Below are 16,872 nucleotides of genomic sequence, written 5' to 3' on the forward strand. Positions count from 1 at the left end.
GGAGGGAGGGAGGGAGGGAGGGATGGTTGGATGCATGGATCTACAGACAGTAATAACGCTACAATAACTAGACTGTAGACACAGTAATAACATAATTATAACTTAGCTCATATCCCTCCCAACTCATTGTCATCATGCCCATGTTATTGTTGCAGATAGATATTTATTCATCAACCAGTCATACTAACAACTAATAACAATAACAACCAATAACAAAATCAAGCAATAATGATAACAACCAATAATACAAACCAATAACAATAACAACCAATACCAACACCAAGCAATAACAATACTAACCAATAACAATACCAATGATAACAATACCAAGCATAACAATACCAACCCCAACAATAACAACCAATAACAATACAAACCATAACAATACCAACCATTAATAATACAAACCATAACAATAACAACCAATAACAATACAACCCATAACAATACCAACCATTAATAATACAAACCATAACAATAACAACCAATAACAATACAACCCATAACAATACCAACCATTAATAATACAAACCATAACAATACCAACCATTAATAATACAAACCATAACAATACCAACCATTAATAATACAAACCATAACAATACCAACCATTAATAATACAAACCATAACAATACCAACCATTAATAATACAAACCATAACAATAACAACCAATAACAATACAACCCATAACAATACCAACCATTAATAATACAAACCATAACAATAACAACCAATAACAATACAACCCATAACAATACCAACCATTAATAATACAAACCATAACAATAACAACCAATAACAATACAACCCATAACAATACCAACCATTAATAATACAAACCATAACAATACCAACCATTAATAATACAAACCATAACAATACCAACCATTAATAATACAAACCATAACAATACCAACCATTAATAATACAAACCATAACAATACCAACCATTAATAATACAAACCATAACAATAACAACCATTAATAATACAAACCATAACAATACCAACCATTAATAATACAAACCATAACAATACCAACCATTAATAATACAAACCATAACAATAACAACCATTAATAATACAAACCATAACAATACCAACCATTAATAATACAAACCATAACAATACCAACCATTAATAATACAAACCATAACAATAACAACCATTAATAATACAAACCATAACAATAACAACCATTAATTATACAAACCAATAACAACCTTTTATAAGCCCCTTTATACTAATTGTCCAGTAATACGGCATCAACCAACCTTACCAGACAAATTCCTACCTTCCTTCCTCCCTCCCCACCTCCCTCCCCACCTCCCTCCCCACCTTCCTTCCTTCCTCCCCACCTCCCTCCCCACCTTCCTTCCTTCCTCCCCACCTCCCTCCCCACCTTCCTATATGAACATTGTACTTGTACCAAATGAAAAGATTCTGATTTTGATTCTGATCATAAAAATACAACATTTTGATAATAAACAGGAAAACCGCTGCATTCCAGCACAGAGCCTCTCCACCTGCTCTACAGCAGCTTCCATGTTCCATGTTGCAGGTTCTAGGGCAGGCTCCAGTTTCCAGGTTCCAGTTTCCAGGCTCCAAGCGCCAAGGCAGGCTCCAGTTTCCAGGTTCCAGTTTACAGGCTCCAAGCGCCAAGGCAGGCTCCAGTTTCCAGGTTCCAGTTTCCAGGCTCCAAGCGCCAAGGCAGGCTCCAGTTTCCAGGTTCCAGGCTCCGAGCTCCAGGGCAGGCTCCTGTTTCCAGATTCCAGGCTGCAGGTTGCATTCCATCAATCCAACACAGAGCCCCGCATCCTGCTCCACAGCAGCTTCCGGGTTCAAGGTTCCAAGCTCCAGAGTCCAGGCTCTAGGCTCCAGGCTGCAGGCTGTAGGTTGCATTCCAACATTCCAGCACAGAGCTTCTCCTCCTTCTCCACAGCAGCTTCCAGCTTCCAGATTCCAGGTTACGGGCTGCAGGCTCCAGGTTCCAGGTTCCAGTCTCCAGATTCCAAGCGCCAGGTTCCAGGTTCCAGGTTGCAGGTTGCATTTCGGTAATTCCAGCACAGAGCCTCTCATCCTGCTCCACGGCAGCTTCCAGGTTCCAGATTCCAGGCTCCCGGCTCCATGCTCCAGGTTCTAGATTCCAGGCTCCAGGCTGCATTCCCGCATTACAGCAAAGAGCCTCTCCTCCTGTTCCACTCCAGGTTCTAGGCTCTAGATTCCAGGCTCCAGGTTCCAGATTCCAGGTTCCAGGCTGCAGGTTGCATTCCAGCACAGAGCCTCTTCTCGACATCTACAGCAGCTTCCAGATTCAAGGTTCCAGGTTCCAGGCTCCAGGCTGCGTTCCCGCATTCCAGCACAGAGCCTCTCCTCCTGCTCCACAGCAGCTTTCAGGTTCTACATTCCAGGTTCCATGCTCCAGGTTCCAGGCTCCAGGCTCCAAGATCCAGGTTCCAGGTGCCAGGCTCCAGGCTCCAGGCTGCGTTCCCGCATTCCAGCACAGAGCCTCTCCTCCTGCTCCACGGCAGCTTCCAGGTTCCAGATTTCAGGTTCCAGGCTCCAGGTTCCAGGCTCGAGGCCGGAGGTTGCATTCCAGCATTCCAGCACAGAGCCTCTCCTCCTGTTCCACAGCAGCTTCCAGGTTCCACATTCCAGGTTCCATGCTCCAGGTTCCAGGCTCCAGGCTCCAAGATCCAGGTTCCAGGTGCCAGGCTCCAGGCTCCAGGCTCCAGGCTGCGTTCCCGCATTCCAGCACAGAGCCTCTCCTCCTGCTCCACGGCAGCTTCCAGGTTCCAGATTTCAGGTTCCAGGTTCCAGGTTCCAGGCTCGAGGCCGGAGGTTGCATTCCAGCATTCCAGCACAGAGCCTCTCCTCCTGTTCCACAGCAGCTTCCAGGTTCCACATTCCAGGTTCCATGCTCCAGGTTCCAGGCTCCAGGCTCCAAGATCCAGGTTCCAGGCGCCAGGCTCCAGGCTCCAGGCTCCAGGCTGCGTTCCCGCATTCCAGCACAGAGCCTCTCCTCCTGCTCCGCAGCAGCTTTCAGGTTCTACATTCCAGGTTCCATGCTCCAGGTTCCAGGCTCCAGGCTCCAAGATCCAGGTTCCAGGTGCCAGGCTCCAGGCTCCAGGCTCCAGGCTGCGTTCCCGCATTCCAGCACAGAGCCTCTCCTCCTGCTCCGCAGCGCCCCCGCACGGCGCTGCGGCCGCCAGGTGAACCGCAGGAGCCGCGCAGCGCTTGTGTGTGGATCCGCCGCCGAAGAGACAACAGCTCCGTCAGCACCAGGTGAGAAGCGACGAAGCACCTTTCACCTGCCTCACGCGCTCATCTCACGGCGAACACGCGCGGTGCGCGTCTGCCGCGCGTGACAAACCGCGCGCGGCAGACGCGGCGTCGTGAAACGCGCTCGGAGGTTTTTTTGGGGTTTTTTTCTTGCCCGGTTCTGATGTTGTTGAGCGCGAGCGGGGAGAGGCTGGGCCCGTGCACGGCGCCGCTGCACGTCGGCAAACACCGTGAACATGCACGGGCCGTGACGGCGGCGGCGGCGGCCGCGCAGTGCGAGGCTGCTCGGGAGCCGCGTTCACATCAGCGCGAAACGTGGAGATTGACGCTGCGGGTCCGGGTGCGTGTTTTTTTTGTTTTGGCCTGTGCGCGTGTTTTTGCGCCAATAAACACCGGAGCGCGTCCCGTTTGGGGCCGACGGTGGAAACCGGGTCTGGAAGCTTCTCCGCACATGCACCGGGCTGGAAGGGGATTAACCCCGGTGGATATGTCTAATGGGATCACATCTGATCTGATCCCAGTCATTATAGGGCGGGGGCTGGGTGCGCTTCTTATTATTAGCTGTGTACTCCCAGATCGTTCCCTCTTTTCTGTCGTTTTCCTTTCCTTTCTTCCTTCCTTTCTTTCCTTTCCTTTCTTCCTTCCCTTTCTTCCTTTCCTGCCTTCTTTATTGATTGGTTTGTTTCCTTTCTCTCTTTCCGTGCGCCGTTTTATTTCCGAGCAGCGTTTTCTCCGTTTTTCCACCTTTTATCCCGGATCTTTCCTCCTTTTTTTCCCCCTCCCTCCTCCACCCAGAGGCCCGCAGGGTGGAGGCGCCCCAGCCCACATGTCAGAGGAGCGTTAGAGAGAAAATCACAATTAAAAAACATCCCCCGAATTCCCGTTTTTTCTCTAAATCCTTTAATGAAGATGTTAAAGATGGAGAGAATGGATGGGTGGAGGGGGGTGGAGGATGGATGGTGGTGGTGGGGATGCGGTGCCTGTGCGCAGATGCCAAGCCCATTTCCCCCGGTGATGGAGCTGCGTGGATGCGGTCCCGCGTGTTGTTGTGTGTCTCGTTGACCCACGGAACGCATCGCACATATGGAGGGTGGGGTGAGGATGGAGGAATGGAGCTTTTATTATACTTTAATTATTATTATTATTATTATTATTATTATTGGGTGGGAGAGGTGTTGTGATTTGGAAATGGCTGGACCCCAAAATAAAACCTGGTCTGGACTAAGACCTGGAGCCACTGGATGGGGGAGGGGTATAGTAGACACAGCTAATAGATTGATTGATTGATTTATTGATTGATTGATTGATTGATTGATTGATTATATGAACAAAAAAAACATTTACCATAAACATTAAACCTCTGTATCAATCAATTTACATTCTGACTGAAATGGGAGATAAGGGAAATAATTATTGTAAAGATTACATTAAATAATAATAATGATAATAATTTAATCGAATAAATATCCTGCATAATAATGAAATAAGAATTAAAAGCCTGTTAAAAACAGTAGACTCAGCAGTAGCAGCAAAACTTTTCTATATTCTAGTTAATTCAGTTTTACATTGTGAAAACAGGAAGTAAACTTGTATTAAATGAAGAAAATCCTAAAATTTGGGGTGTTTTGGGGTGATTCTAGACAGGTTTCTAGTCCATTTAAGTAAAGTCCATATCTACAGATTGATTGATTTGTTGGTTGATTGATTGATTGGTTGATCAGTCAAAGGTAAAATTTTCTGTTGATGCTGAAAGTTGTAAACTGGAATTCAGTCATGGGATCAGCTTTTGAACATTTCCTGATATTTGTCAAACATCTATATTTCTTTGGGGTGTTGAAATTGAGAAATTAAGATTCACTTTTCAAGTTGAGAAAACCCCCAAAAAACTCAATAAATTACATTTTCTTTCTTAAGTTGATCCGATGAACGGAAGCCGTCGACAGCTGGAGCCAAAACATGGAAACAGTTTTGTTTTTTTTTACTTTCTGGACCCCGGATCGTCTCTTCACCATCACAATCAGATTAAAAAATAAAAAATAAAAGCCTGGAAAAAGCTTAACATCCTAACAATAAATAGGCAAATATCCCCCCAAAAAATTGCCAAATTAAAAATGTAGAGAATATACAAAATGTGATTCCATGCACAGGTGTCAGTACGGCTGCAGTGGGTATGAAATATAAATATAGATATAAGTTCAGATGGATATATCTTATTTAGGAGCAGCTTTCGACCGGGTTCCTCAGTTCATTGGCAGCAGACAGACGACGTGCAGCAGCTGCACTTGAGTTCATGGGATGCAGCGGTCACCGTGACGACGCAGGGAGAATAGGAAGTCATAGTACCTCATATCCGGGTATTCCTGGAGCTCCAGGGTCAGGGTGCAGGGAGCGTCAGCAGAGAATCCCAGTTATCCAGAGACAACTATGCATCCAAAACCAACGGAAGCATTTTGTTAACGTGGATCAGGTCTCATTCTGCTTCCGGTCGAGCTCAGACCATGTGACAAAGAAAACATATATAACCAATAATAACCAATATCATAACACAATCCCAGACAATGTCCAGTCTCTATCTAGTCATTGATAATCCATATGTGGAGATTTCAGTTGTATTCTCCAATTTAAATGAATCTCCACTAGGATATCATCGATGGTGATACAATATCTCAATATTATGAAACAAATATTTGTATTTATTTATATATTTATGTATATAATGATAATACAATTATAATAATAGCTTTATTTATATAGCGCCTTTATAAACACAGTTTACAGGCTTTGACAGATGAAATAAATGCAGAGTTCAGATTATGAATTTAAAGCAGCATTAATAAATAGGAATTAAATGAACTGTATTCATTCAATTGAAAATCCAAGAAATATACTGTATATATGTATTTACTATTCATTAATTACTCCATCACTTTGTCATTTTTATGTTTTCAATTAATTTATGAATGTATTATTTTTATATATTTCTTTAATACTACATTTATTTTTATATTTTTAAAGGTTTTACTCAACTTGGAACGTACACGTTAATGTCTCAGTTAAGTAGAGAAAACCAAATAATTGTAGATTATAATTATATTTAAACAAACTGAAGCAGATTAACGTCCATCTCTAATTGAACATCCACTCATATCCAACATATTCCATATCTCCATAATTTGGGGGTGGGGTGGGCGGGGCTTCAGGGGTGTGGCTATGTGATGTCCACGGGATGCTGGGCCTCCGTCTCCATGGTTACCAGGCACCGGCTGCGTGTGATGCTGAGCCATGCAACGCTCGCGCCGGGCCGGAGGCAGGGGCTTTTATTTTGAAGTGCTGAAGGGACGAGCAAAGAAAATGGAAAATGGAACCCCACACCCACCCCGCCCGCCCGCCCGCACCCACACCCACCCACCCACCCAACCACCCACCCAACCCCGTCGGTTTGTCCGGCGTTATGAAAGGTAGAGCGAGAGGAGGAGAGAGGGAGACGGAGGAAAGTAGGTCATGGATACAGAGGCAGCCGAGCATGAGAGCAGCATCCATCTCTCTCCAACTCCATCCTTCCCTCTCTCCCTCTCCCCCCCCCATCTCTCTCTCTCCATCAAGCAGCAGAAACACTCCACCTTTTGTGCGCATTCAGTTAATGGAGGATTTTAACGTTTAACATTGAATTTCAGATAATATGAGTAATAATAATATTGTTAACAATAATATTCATAATAATTCAGGTGCAGTGTAGTCGGCCCTCGGTCAAAGTTCAATGTCGGGGTGTGCCTTGCCTCTCTGTTCCCGTGTGTTTTGTGACTGCAGAAGTTCATTCCTTCTGCCTGGTTACAGTGTAATTTTATGATTGGGCGGTGTTTGTGGCTGTGGGTGGGGTTCCTACGTCGCAGCCAACAGCCGTTATCATTTCGGAGTCGGGCTGCATGATTGTGGCTGAAATGCTTATCGCGATAATAATAAAATAAGAGCTGTCACTTTGTAACTTCATATGGTTTAGAGTATTTATCTTACATTCCTTTGGTTAAAGTCCCATCGACTGTATCAGCCACGTGATCTCTGTACTCCGTCAACTTAGGCATTGAATGCTCTGCGTGGCGCCATCTTGGTGAGGTGGTGATGGTTGATCACAAGCTCCACCCACGATACCGAACCGATCTGGATCCGCCCCGAATACACATCTCATTCCGATTGTCTGTGGGTTCGTCGGAGCCACGACATCACCAGCGTTCCGACGTCAGTTGCACCTGCACGTGCCGCCATCTTGGTGGGGGGGCGGTGACCGTTGACCCAGAACTCCATCTGCAATAACGGACCGATCTGGATCAAACTTGGAGGACGGCGTGTTGGAACTGCCCCAAACATGCATTTTATTCACCTTGTGTGTGAGTGCGGTGGATCCATGAGATCCATAGAAAACTGACGTCAGTTTTACATAACAAAACAATAGGGCTCCCACCCCTTCAGGGCTGGATCCCTTCATAATAATAGCCTAACAATCATAATAATAACAATATTTGGCATCTCCCTCTCTCTCTAGTGGGATCTCAGGAACCCTGTCATAGCAGAGGTTAGTGGGGATGGGGTATTGCGGCTGGACCTTTAGGGGGTAAGATGACAGCGGTAGTGTGGTAGTGTGATGTTTACCCGCTGGTGATTGGCGTCAGGAATCCGCTTCCTGTGGCTGCAGTTCCTCCGGAGTGGGACTCCCTCCCTCTCTCTCTGGAGGTTTGTCGTCTTTGGCGCTCGGCCCAAGTGCGCACTCCGTCCCACGGGACGCGGCGGGAGTGGGAGCCCCCGGTGGAGAGCGGAGGGTGCAGAGAGAACCGTTCAGAACCGGATCGGAACCAGAGTCTGCGTATTTGGTCAGGTACATTTACGTACATTATACACGCCACATTGGTGCGTTGCTGTACAGACAGTAAGCATGACGGTCGAAAAAAATATTGCAAATAAATTAAAAAATAGGCAAAGAATGAAAAAAAAAAACCCAATCTAAAAATATCCCAAAAACATAGCAGAGAATAAGCTTAAAAAATAGTCAAACAAAGAAATATATCCATTAGACCCCAAATATAGAATGTACATTAAGTTCAGTTCATAAGTTCAGTTAAAAGCCACTCGCTGGGGCGAAGTGTCAATATGGTTGTTTGTACTGGCTCTGGGAATAAATATCAAGACATATGATGTACTGTCCACAATGAATACATGTCTATATGCATTCAACAATATGGGCATGGATGACAGTGAATGAGTAGGTTAAGACGTTATTACTGTTACTATGTTATTAAAGTAATTACTATGTTATTAATGTTATCACAATGTTATTGATGTTATTGAAGCTATTACTATGTTATGAAAGGTATTACTATGTTATTGAAGTTATTACTGTGTTATTAAAATTATGACTATTATCACAGTTATTACTATGTTATTTCTATGATAAAGTTACGACTATGTTTTTACTATGTCATTAAAGTTGTCGCTAGGTTATTACTGTGTTATTAAAGTTATGACATGTCTACGGTGTTACTACAGAGGGTTCTTACCCAAAAGCTCAAACAAAACAGCCTGAAATGCTCTCACGTCGTGGATGTTTCGGGCATTTGTGTATATTTAAAAAAAAAAGAGAGATGTCCGCCCCATCTCTCGGGGAGACGAGCCACGGTGTGTGGAATGTCCAAGGTCAGCGCTCCAAGGTTGCCAGATATGCAGCGGCGGTGGCGGCGTCCTGGGAAGGCCAAACACGGGCTTTTGGTGGAGGAGGTAACCACGGCAACAGCTGAAGTGACAACCGCTTCAGCCCCATTCATCTGGGTTTTTCGGGGGCTGTTCTGAACACAATGGAAGCAGAGGCTCCACCAGGCTGTGTGCAGGGCCTGGCAGAGTGCAGCTCCAAGAAGTTAACCTGGTGCTTACCTGGGGGAAGTGACATGTTGTCCACTTCCTGCTCCGTTTCCATTCTGAAGGAAAGTGTTAAATCAACATTCCGCAATTGTTGCAGATGTGCAGTCATGTCATGTTGCTGCAAGCTGCCAATTTGAGCACATTTCATCATTCCCAACATCCAAATATGTCACGTTTTAGCAAACATACTGCGTGTGTTAGAGTTTGTGTTTTTACACTGGAAAATATGCAAATGTGATATTATTCAGCTGCATGAATCAATATCTGTGGTTGTCCCCTCAAGCAGGTCTCTGCTCTGCTGAGGCATTTACAAGACAATAACTGCCACCAAGCAATGCAGAAGGACATAGTACTACTACCGCTACTACTACACTACTACAACTTAAACTACTGCTACTACTACCACCACCACTACAATACTACTACAATACTACAATACTACTACTACTACTACTACTACTACTACTACTGATACTACCACCACTACTACCAACAATACAATAACAATACAACAATACTACTACTACTACTACTACAATACTACTAATACTACTGCTACTACTACCACCACCACTACTACTACCAATACTACAACAACACTACTAATACTACCACCACTACTACAATACTACAACTACATTACTGCTACTACAATACTACTACTACTACAACTACCACCAATACTACAATACTACAACAATACTACTACTGCTACTACAATACTACCACTACTACAATACTGCTACTGCTACTAGTCACAATTGTGAGACTTGATTTGACGATTAACTGTCATATAAACAATTTAACAGTCTTTGAGTTGACTTTGTGCTGCAGTGTCATGTGATCGTGGTGGAAGAAGGAAGAAGGAAGAGGGAAGAAGGAAGAAGACAGAAGGAAGAAGACAGAAGGAAGAAGGAAGGAGGAAGAAGGAAGGAGGAAGAAGGAAGAAGGAAGGAGGAAGAAGGAAGAGCCAGAAGGAAGAAGACAGAAGGCAGAAGGAAGAAGGAAGAAGGAAGAGCCAGAAGGAAGAAGGAAGAGCCAGAAGGAAGAAGACAGAAGGAAGAAGGCAAAAGGAAGAAGGAAGGAGGAAGAAGGAAGAAGACAGAAGGAAGAAGGAAGAAGGAAGAAGGAAAAAGGCTTCGTTGGAACGTTCATATTCAGGCAGATGCTTCATTTGCTCCAAATTGATGGAAATGCTTTAAATATTCCTCTGATTTGGAAACTGACTATACAACGTGATCCTGATGATGTCATTGTGACATGAGGCAAAATAAAAAAGAATAAATCATACACAGAATATGAGTAATAACATAAATAAGAGCAGGTTGATGCCAAAGTCAAGTTCAAGATTAGAATCTGCCGAAACCTGAAAGAGCAGTTTGGATGTTGAGGCTGATTATGACATAAGCTGCTCTGGTTGTGTGTGTGTGTGTGTGTGTGTGTGTGTGTGTGTGTGTGTGTGTGTGTGTGTGTGTGTGTGTGTGTGTGTGTGTGTGTGTGTGTGTGTGTGTGTGTGTGTGTGTGTGTGTGTAAATATGACCATAATAACTGTATAAACTGCTGACATAACCCAAAGCCTGGACTTCATCTGACGTGTAATCCAACTCACGTGCTGCTGGATGAAACGGTACAAGAGGAGGTACTGTGTGTTTACACTGTTTACAGTATTACACTGTTTACTGGTGTGTTTACAGTATCACAGTGTGTACTGGTGTGTTTACATTATTACAGTGCTACAGTGTTTACCTGTGTGTTTACAGTATTACAGTGTTTACTGGTGTCTTTACAGTATCAGAGTACTACAGTGTTTACTGGTGTATTCAGTATTACAGCACTACAGTGTTTACTAGTGTGTTCAGTATTCTGTTTACTAGTGTGTTTACAGTATCACAGTTCTACAGTGTTTACTAGCATGTTTACAGTATCATAGTACTACCGTGTTTACTGGTGTATTCAGTATTACAGTACTACAGTGTTTACTAGTGTGTTCAGTATTAGTGTTTACGAGTGTGTTTGCAGTATTACAGTACTACTGTGTTTACTGGTGTGTTCAGTATTACAGTGTTTACAAGTGTTTACAGTATTAGTGTTTACCGGTGTGTTTACAGTATTACAGTACTACAGTGTTTACTGGTGTGTTTACAGTATTACAGTACGACAGTGTTTACTGGTGTGTTTACCGTATTACAGTACTACAGTATTTACTGGTGTGTTTACAGTATTACAGTACTACAGTGTTTATACTTGTAATTCGAGTCAGTCGGTCAAACATTGACTTTATGTGTTTGAAGAGCAGTTTATTGATCAGTTTGTAGAATGTATTTATTGAGCCTCATGTTCTTCATCATAATCATTATTATTATTAATATTGTTATTATTATTAATAATAATATTAATATTAATATCAATATTATTATCAATATTATTATTAATAATAATAACTCTCTCTTTCTTTCTGGGACTCAGTGTTTGTTTTGTTGTTGTTTTAAACGCTAAACTCTAACAACACCTCCCTCCTGGGACGTCAAGGTCATTATGAACGATTTAATCGTTATGGATCACATCGAATCAGACTAAACCGCCTTAGATTGAACTGTGTCCCAACGGAACGGACCAAATGAAATGTTATTTCATGCGATTTTTATTGAATCAAACCCAATCAGTTTGGATTGAATCAACCTGGGTGGAATAGAACATGGAACATGGAAGGATCCGATGAAGCGGAATCGGATCAAATCTAAATGAGTCGGATTGGATCACAGCCAATTCACTGGGATTGTACTGGAATACAGTGAATACCTTTAGACTTAAACGCGAACAACTCCGATGCTAAAACCCATCTGAGAGCCGATGTGGTCGTCAACAGGATCGCCCGAAAATTGTGATTTTCTCAAAAGTCAGACTGCGTCACCGGGAATTCAGGAGCCGGGGCCGTGTCCGAAAGTGAAACTCGTGACACGGCGGAAGGAGGGACAGCGGGCTCGGGTGGTGCAGGGGTAGGGTGCGTCGGCGCTGGTGGCCACGTGGGTTGAAGGTTCTATTCTGGTCCTGTAACACGAAACGTGGCGTCCACCTCCAGGTGTAAAAATAACCTGGTTTCCTCAGACCCGGAGTGTTTACACGGGGCTGCGTGCTCGCTCCGCCTCGGACGGGGGAGGAGCTTATGTTTTTGTGGTCCAGACCAAGGTTCAGGTGTCGGGGCGTTGGGTGTTTTTTTTTTGCCCTTTGTGCTTCTTGAAATTCGGGTATTTCTCCATCTCACTGCTCCGCTCCCTCGTTCCCCAACACTGTTTGAACCCCATCCAACCTCCCTTGGTGTCTGGGCATGACATTCCTGACGTTCTCCAGTTGGTTTAACCTCCTTCTTCCCTCCATCCTCCCTCTCGCTCTCTCTCTCTCCCCAGCCCCCGCTCTGCCAATCAGAATGGACCAGCGCCAGGACTACATGAACAACGCCTCCAACAGCTACAGCTCCGGAGACGCCGTGGGCTCCTCGTTGGCTGGCATGACCATCAACGACCTGCACCACCAGGAGAACGGGGTCCAGATGGGTCACCGGGGCCTGGGAGAGGGGCCCATGAAAGGTCAGTCCCCAAAAGACACCCCTCCGTCCGGGTCCGAGTCCCGGTTCTGGTTGTGGTTGCGTCCGGTGGACTTCGGGGTCAGCACTGCCGCCTCACATGTCCACGTGTTCTCCACATGTTCACATGGGTGTCGCAACCCTACAGACATGCATGTCAGGGTTAGACACGCCTGCCGATGCCCCTGAGCAAGGCATCGGTCACGACCTGGAGCTGGTCCGCGTTGGTCCCCAGTCGACCCCTCCTACATGGGTCAGATACGAGGACGGGTCAAATGCAGGAGGGTTAATCAAGTAAAAACATTAAAAAAATAAAATACACACATCTCAAACGTGTAGATGCATTGAAATCGTCATTTCTAAACGTGAAACGTCTTGATTTGAGTCACAAGCCAATCTTGTTAGCTGTGGTCATCCGAGCCTCGCATCACATTCCTGCTTTGTGTTTTGTTTGACAGCGGAAGGCGGCGTGGTCATCGGTGCAAAATCCCAACTTTTTCTTTTAAAGACGAGCGTATAAAATGTCGACGTTTCCTTCTCATGGAGCTTCAGACTGAGCTGTGTTTTAATCTCCACTTACATAATGGATGGATGGATGGATGGATGGAGGGATGGATGGATGAATGGATGGATGGATGGCCCTGGTGCCCGGGCTGCAGCTGTAATCCAGGCATCTGGGTCAGCGCCGCCCGGTTCTACCCCCACCCCCCCCACACCCCCACACCCCCACCACCGCCGCCAGACACCGATTCACTGCAGAAACAAACGACAAACAGACTTTCAGCAGAAACCTCACAGCTCTGACAAGAACCCTTTAAAGGGCCGTCACGGGGACACCGCGCTGGAGAAAGAAATCAGCGCAGCCGTTGGTACTTCTGGAGGGGGCGTCAGGGACGACGCTGTGCTCATATTTGTACTCGTACGAGTCAAAATACTCAAAGCAGACACCAACGTAGTAACGCGTGGCTTCAGGTCGGCTGCCCCCCTCAACTCGACGATGATGCCGATCTGTTTCGCTCCTTCTCCTCCTCCTCCTCCTGCCGGTTCTCCGCCCGGCCGACTAGTGCGTAGCCTGGCCTTCCCCGGCCTCCAGCCTTCCCTAGTGCACTCCTTCTCTCCTTTCCCGCTTCCCATGCAGCCCTGCTCACACAGGAAGCGGTGCTCACACTCAGGTACGTCGCCACTGGCGGAGGCAGTGTTAGAAGACGCAGTAGAGACCTCGGAAATGTAGTAGCTGTAGCGGAGTTGACGGGCTTTCGTGGATTTGACTTAAAGTTGTGTTGAAGTGCATCACGTAAATATCCAGGAACCAATGAGGAAGGCGCATTGAATCCGACCTTTTGTCGGAGGGGATTTGAAATTTGGTTCCAATCGTTTCCTCCATGGTCCGTCCATCCGACCGAATCGCCGTTGAAGGACCAACGCTGCCCTGAAACCTTCCTCCCTTCCTTTCTGGGTCGGCTTGATCCGTCCCTCGTTCCTGAGACTCTCTAAGTTGACCCCTGACCTCATTAAGGCGGATCTGCGGAAGCCCGTCTGAGCCCGTCCGCCGTAAAAAAAAAAAATAAAAAAAAGGGGGGGCTTTTAGTGAAGGACCCTTGGACCACGCTGCACTGCATGAAATGTTGAAGAGCGACGAAGGGTTGAGGGGTGTCGGCGCTCGTCGTGTGTCTTAGAAAATAGAATAGAGTAGTAGTAGTAGAGTAGTATATAAGAACTTACCAGAACCAGAGGGAACTTAGTTTTTTGTTGTGGTTTGTGGTTTGGCGGCTACGCCCACGGTCCGTACAAATCTGTCCAGGAACCACTTGGTGCGAAAGGGTTGAAGCCTCAACGGCGGCGTCTCAAAGGGACAACCTCGGGGATCCGTGGGAGGATCCTTGAGGCGTTGTCCGTCTTCATCGTCATCTCCTGGTGAAGCTCGGCCGGTCCAAGGCTTCCCAGCGAACCAGGACCGTTGGATTAAACAACGGGCACGGCCGGGTCCACGTGTTCGCCCAAAGTGGTTCCGCGGCGTCCGAGGGAAATGTTCACACGCGCGTGTTTCTGCTGACGACTAACCCTAACGACTAGCTCTCCAACCCCCACCTCAGAGGCGGAGGCCGACGGAGCTCCAGGGTCTGAGAGCCCCCCCTGTGGAGCCGAGGAGCTTCCCGGAGTCTCTGAGGAGACCCGGGTCCACGATGGTACGACCTCCTCCTCTGCTGGCCGACCGCGCCCTTTTCGTTTGACCCCGACTTCTGTTCTTCCCGTTTTGGCTTTTGCAGCAGATCTCGGCAGTCGAGCATTCGTTTGGTTCTTTTTTCCCCCCTGGGTACGGTCCTCATCACGTGCCTCCAGCCGCCCCACGCTCCATTGGTCCCTTTGTTCCGCTGTGGGAGGAGCCTCCCTCTCATCTCGCCGCCTTTATGCTAATGCCGCTGCTTCGGGGGCTTTTCGGTTGCATGTTATTTGTTGCCCGCTCATAATCGACATTGGGTCTGGGAGTGGGATTCGGGAAGCATGCCAAACCTCCGTCGTTTCAAAAGGAAAGCCTCGGCTCACTGTGCGCCCAGAGGACAGGAAGCCGAGCTCCAGTTTAGTTAGCGCCGTTAGCTTTACAGCCACAGTGGCTCGGGACGAGCGTTAGCTTAGCATCAGTGGCACAGTCTAACGCGTGCAGCTCCTGGATGTAGACCTGAGGGAAGCGGGAGACACCTGGAGAGGAAAACCAGCCTTTGGGACTCTGCCGCTTCTTAACCTCCACGCAACGCAGCGGTATCCCCGATCCGCGGAGCAGTGTCCCCTAAAAGACCTCATCTAACTGTCGCACATTTCCATCGGTTCTGCGACTCGATATCTGACTCATCACAGTCGTCTCTCTGTGACTCTTTCCTTCTGCTGGGTCCATTGTTTCCTGGACCTGGATCCGGTCCGGGAGCAGACCGAACGGGACCGGACCGAACCGCATGGGAAGGTCCCGCCGCCGAGTCCGGGGAAGAGGAGGTCCAGCTCGGGGAGAGACGGGGGCATGCTGGTCCGACCCGACCCGGTCCGATCTGGATCCGATGAACTGACGTTATGGTTTGATAACGTCTCCACGTTTTACCGGAAAACTAGGAAGAGTATCGTCCGGAGCGTACTGTCGTGGGACGAAGCCTTGGTCTGGTGTGTGTCGTCTACGGTGAAATGGATAAAGATCTGAAGAGAAAGACGGTGCTGCAAACAGGAACATTTTGAGAAATAAAATAGGAATAATTAAAGAAAATATGAATATTAATAGAAAAAAAATGAAAAATATGAATATTAAAAGTCAAAGAATAGAAAAAAATCGGAATATTTGTCAGAAAAAATAAGGAATATTAATTGGGAAACAATTTAATAAAAGAGGAATATTAAAATAAATTCAGCAGAAAAAAGAGGACTATTCACAGGAAAGAACTTGTTTCCTGAGGTCTGTGGAACAGATCCAGGATAATGTACCAGACGAGGGAACGTGTGCAGGAGAAGTTTAGGATTTAAAACCAAAACACGGCGGAGACCTCGGGACCCGCCGCTGTCTGATCCATGGAAGGATCGAAGGATGGATTGACTGAAACGTTATTTAAATCAGGTCGTCTTGTCAAAGTCATGAAACGGGCACTGCGGCGGCTGAGCTTTTGGCTTTCTTGGTTTATTTTGAGTTTTATGATTTGGCCTTTAATCTACTTTCTTTTTTTTAAAATTTGGATTTGACTAAATTCTCTTCGTTGTATCTTTGAGTGTTTGTTTAAGTCCTAATTGTTCCTTTGTTTCCTCTGCGTCCACGCAGCGGAGGGAGCAGCAGCTACAGGTAATTCAACACATTTCACCTTATTTCTACCATTTAGTCATAATTAAGGATATGGGAATGAACACGTGGTCTCAATTGTTTTGGTTCAACCAAAACCTACGGAGCCCTGAAAGGGACATGAGAAAAAGTTTTATCCAAGTTTCTGGTGCGTAGGAGATTGTAACCAAGAAGGTGCTTGACAAGTAGTCAGATGTGTTTTACGATGCTGCGTTCCAGTCAAACTCGGAAATCGGCCATTCCAAGTCGGCCCCGCCCACTTCCCAGATAAATTGGGTTCCATTGGCTCAGGTCAGA

General features: G+C 46.1%; 1 protein-coding gene across 10 annotated transcripts in view; it reads left to right on the plus strand.

Moving 5' to 3' along the window:
• The first annotated feature begins 3,254 nt into the window (after positions 1-3,254).
• Positions 3,255-16,872, plus strand: part of mapta (microtubule-associated protein tau a) — a 33,311-nt gene continuing 19,693 nt past the window's right edge. For 7 of the 10 annotated variants that reach the window (XM_080021147.1, XM_080021150.1, XM_080021146.1 and 4 more), the window contains exons 1-3: positions 3,255-3,286; positions 12,592-12,771; positions 16,558-16,578. In XM_080021147.1, coding sequence (XP_079877273.1) covers positions 12,612-12,771; positions 16,558-16,578 — 181 coding nt within the window. In that variant the 5' untranslated portion in view covers positions 3,255-3,286; positions 12,592-12,611. Of the gene's footprint in view, positions 3,287-12,383; positions 12,433-12,591; positions 12,772-16,557; positions 16,579-16,872 lie in introns of those variants that run through there. The other 3 variants (XM_080021149.1, XM_080021154.1, XM_080021148.1) reach the window with 2 other exon arrangements.

This window comes from Zeus faber (genome assembly GCF_960531495.2).
Source record: "Zeus faber genome assembly, chromosome: 20".
NCBI classification, from domain to species: domain Eukaryota; kingdom Metazoa; phylum Chordata; class Actinopteri; order Zeiformes; family Zeidae; genus Zeus; species Zeus faber.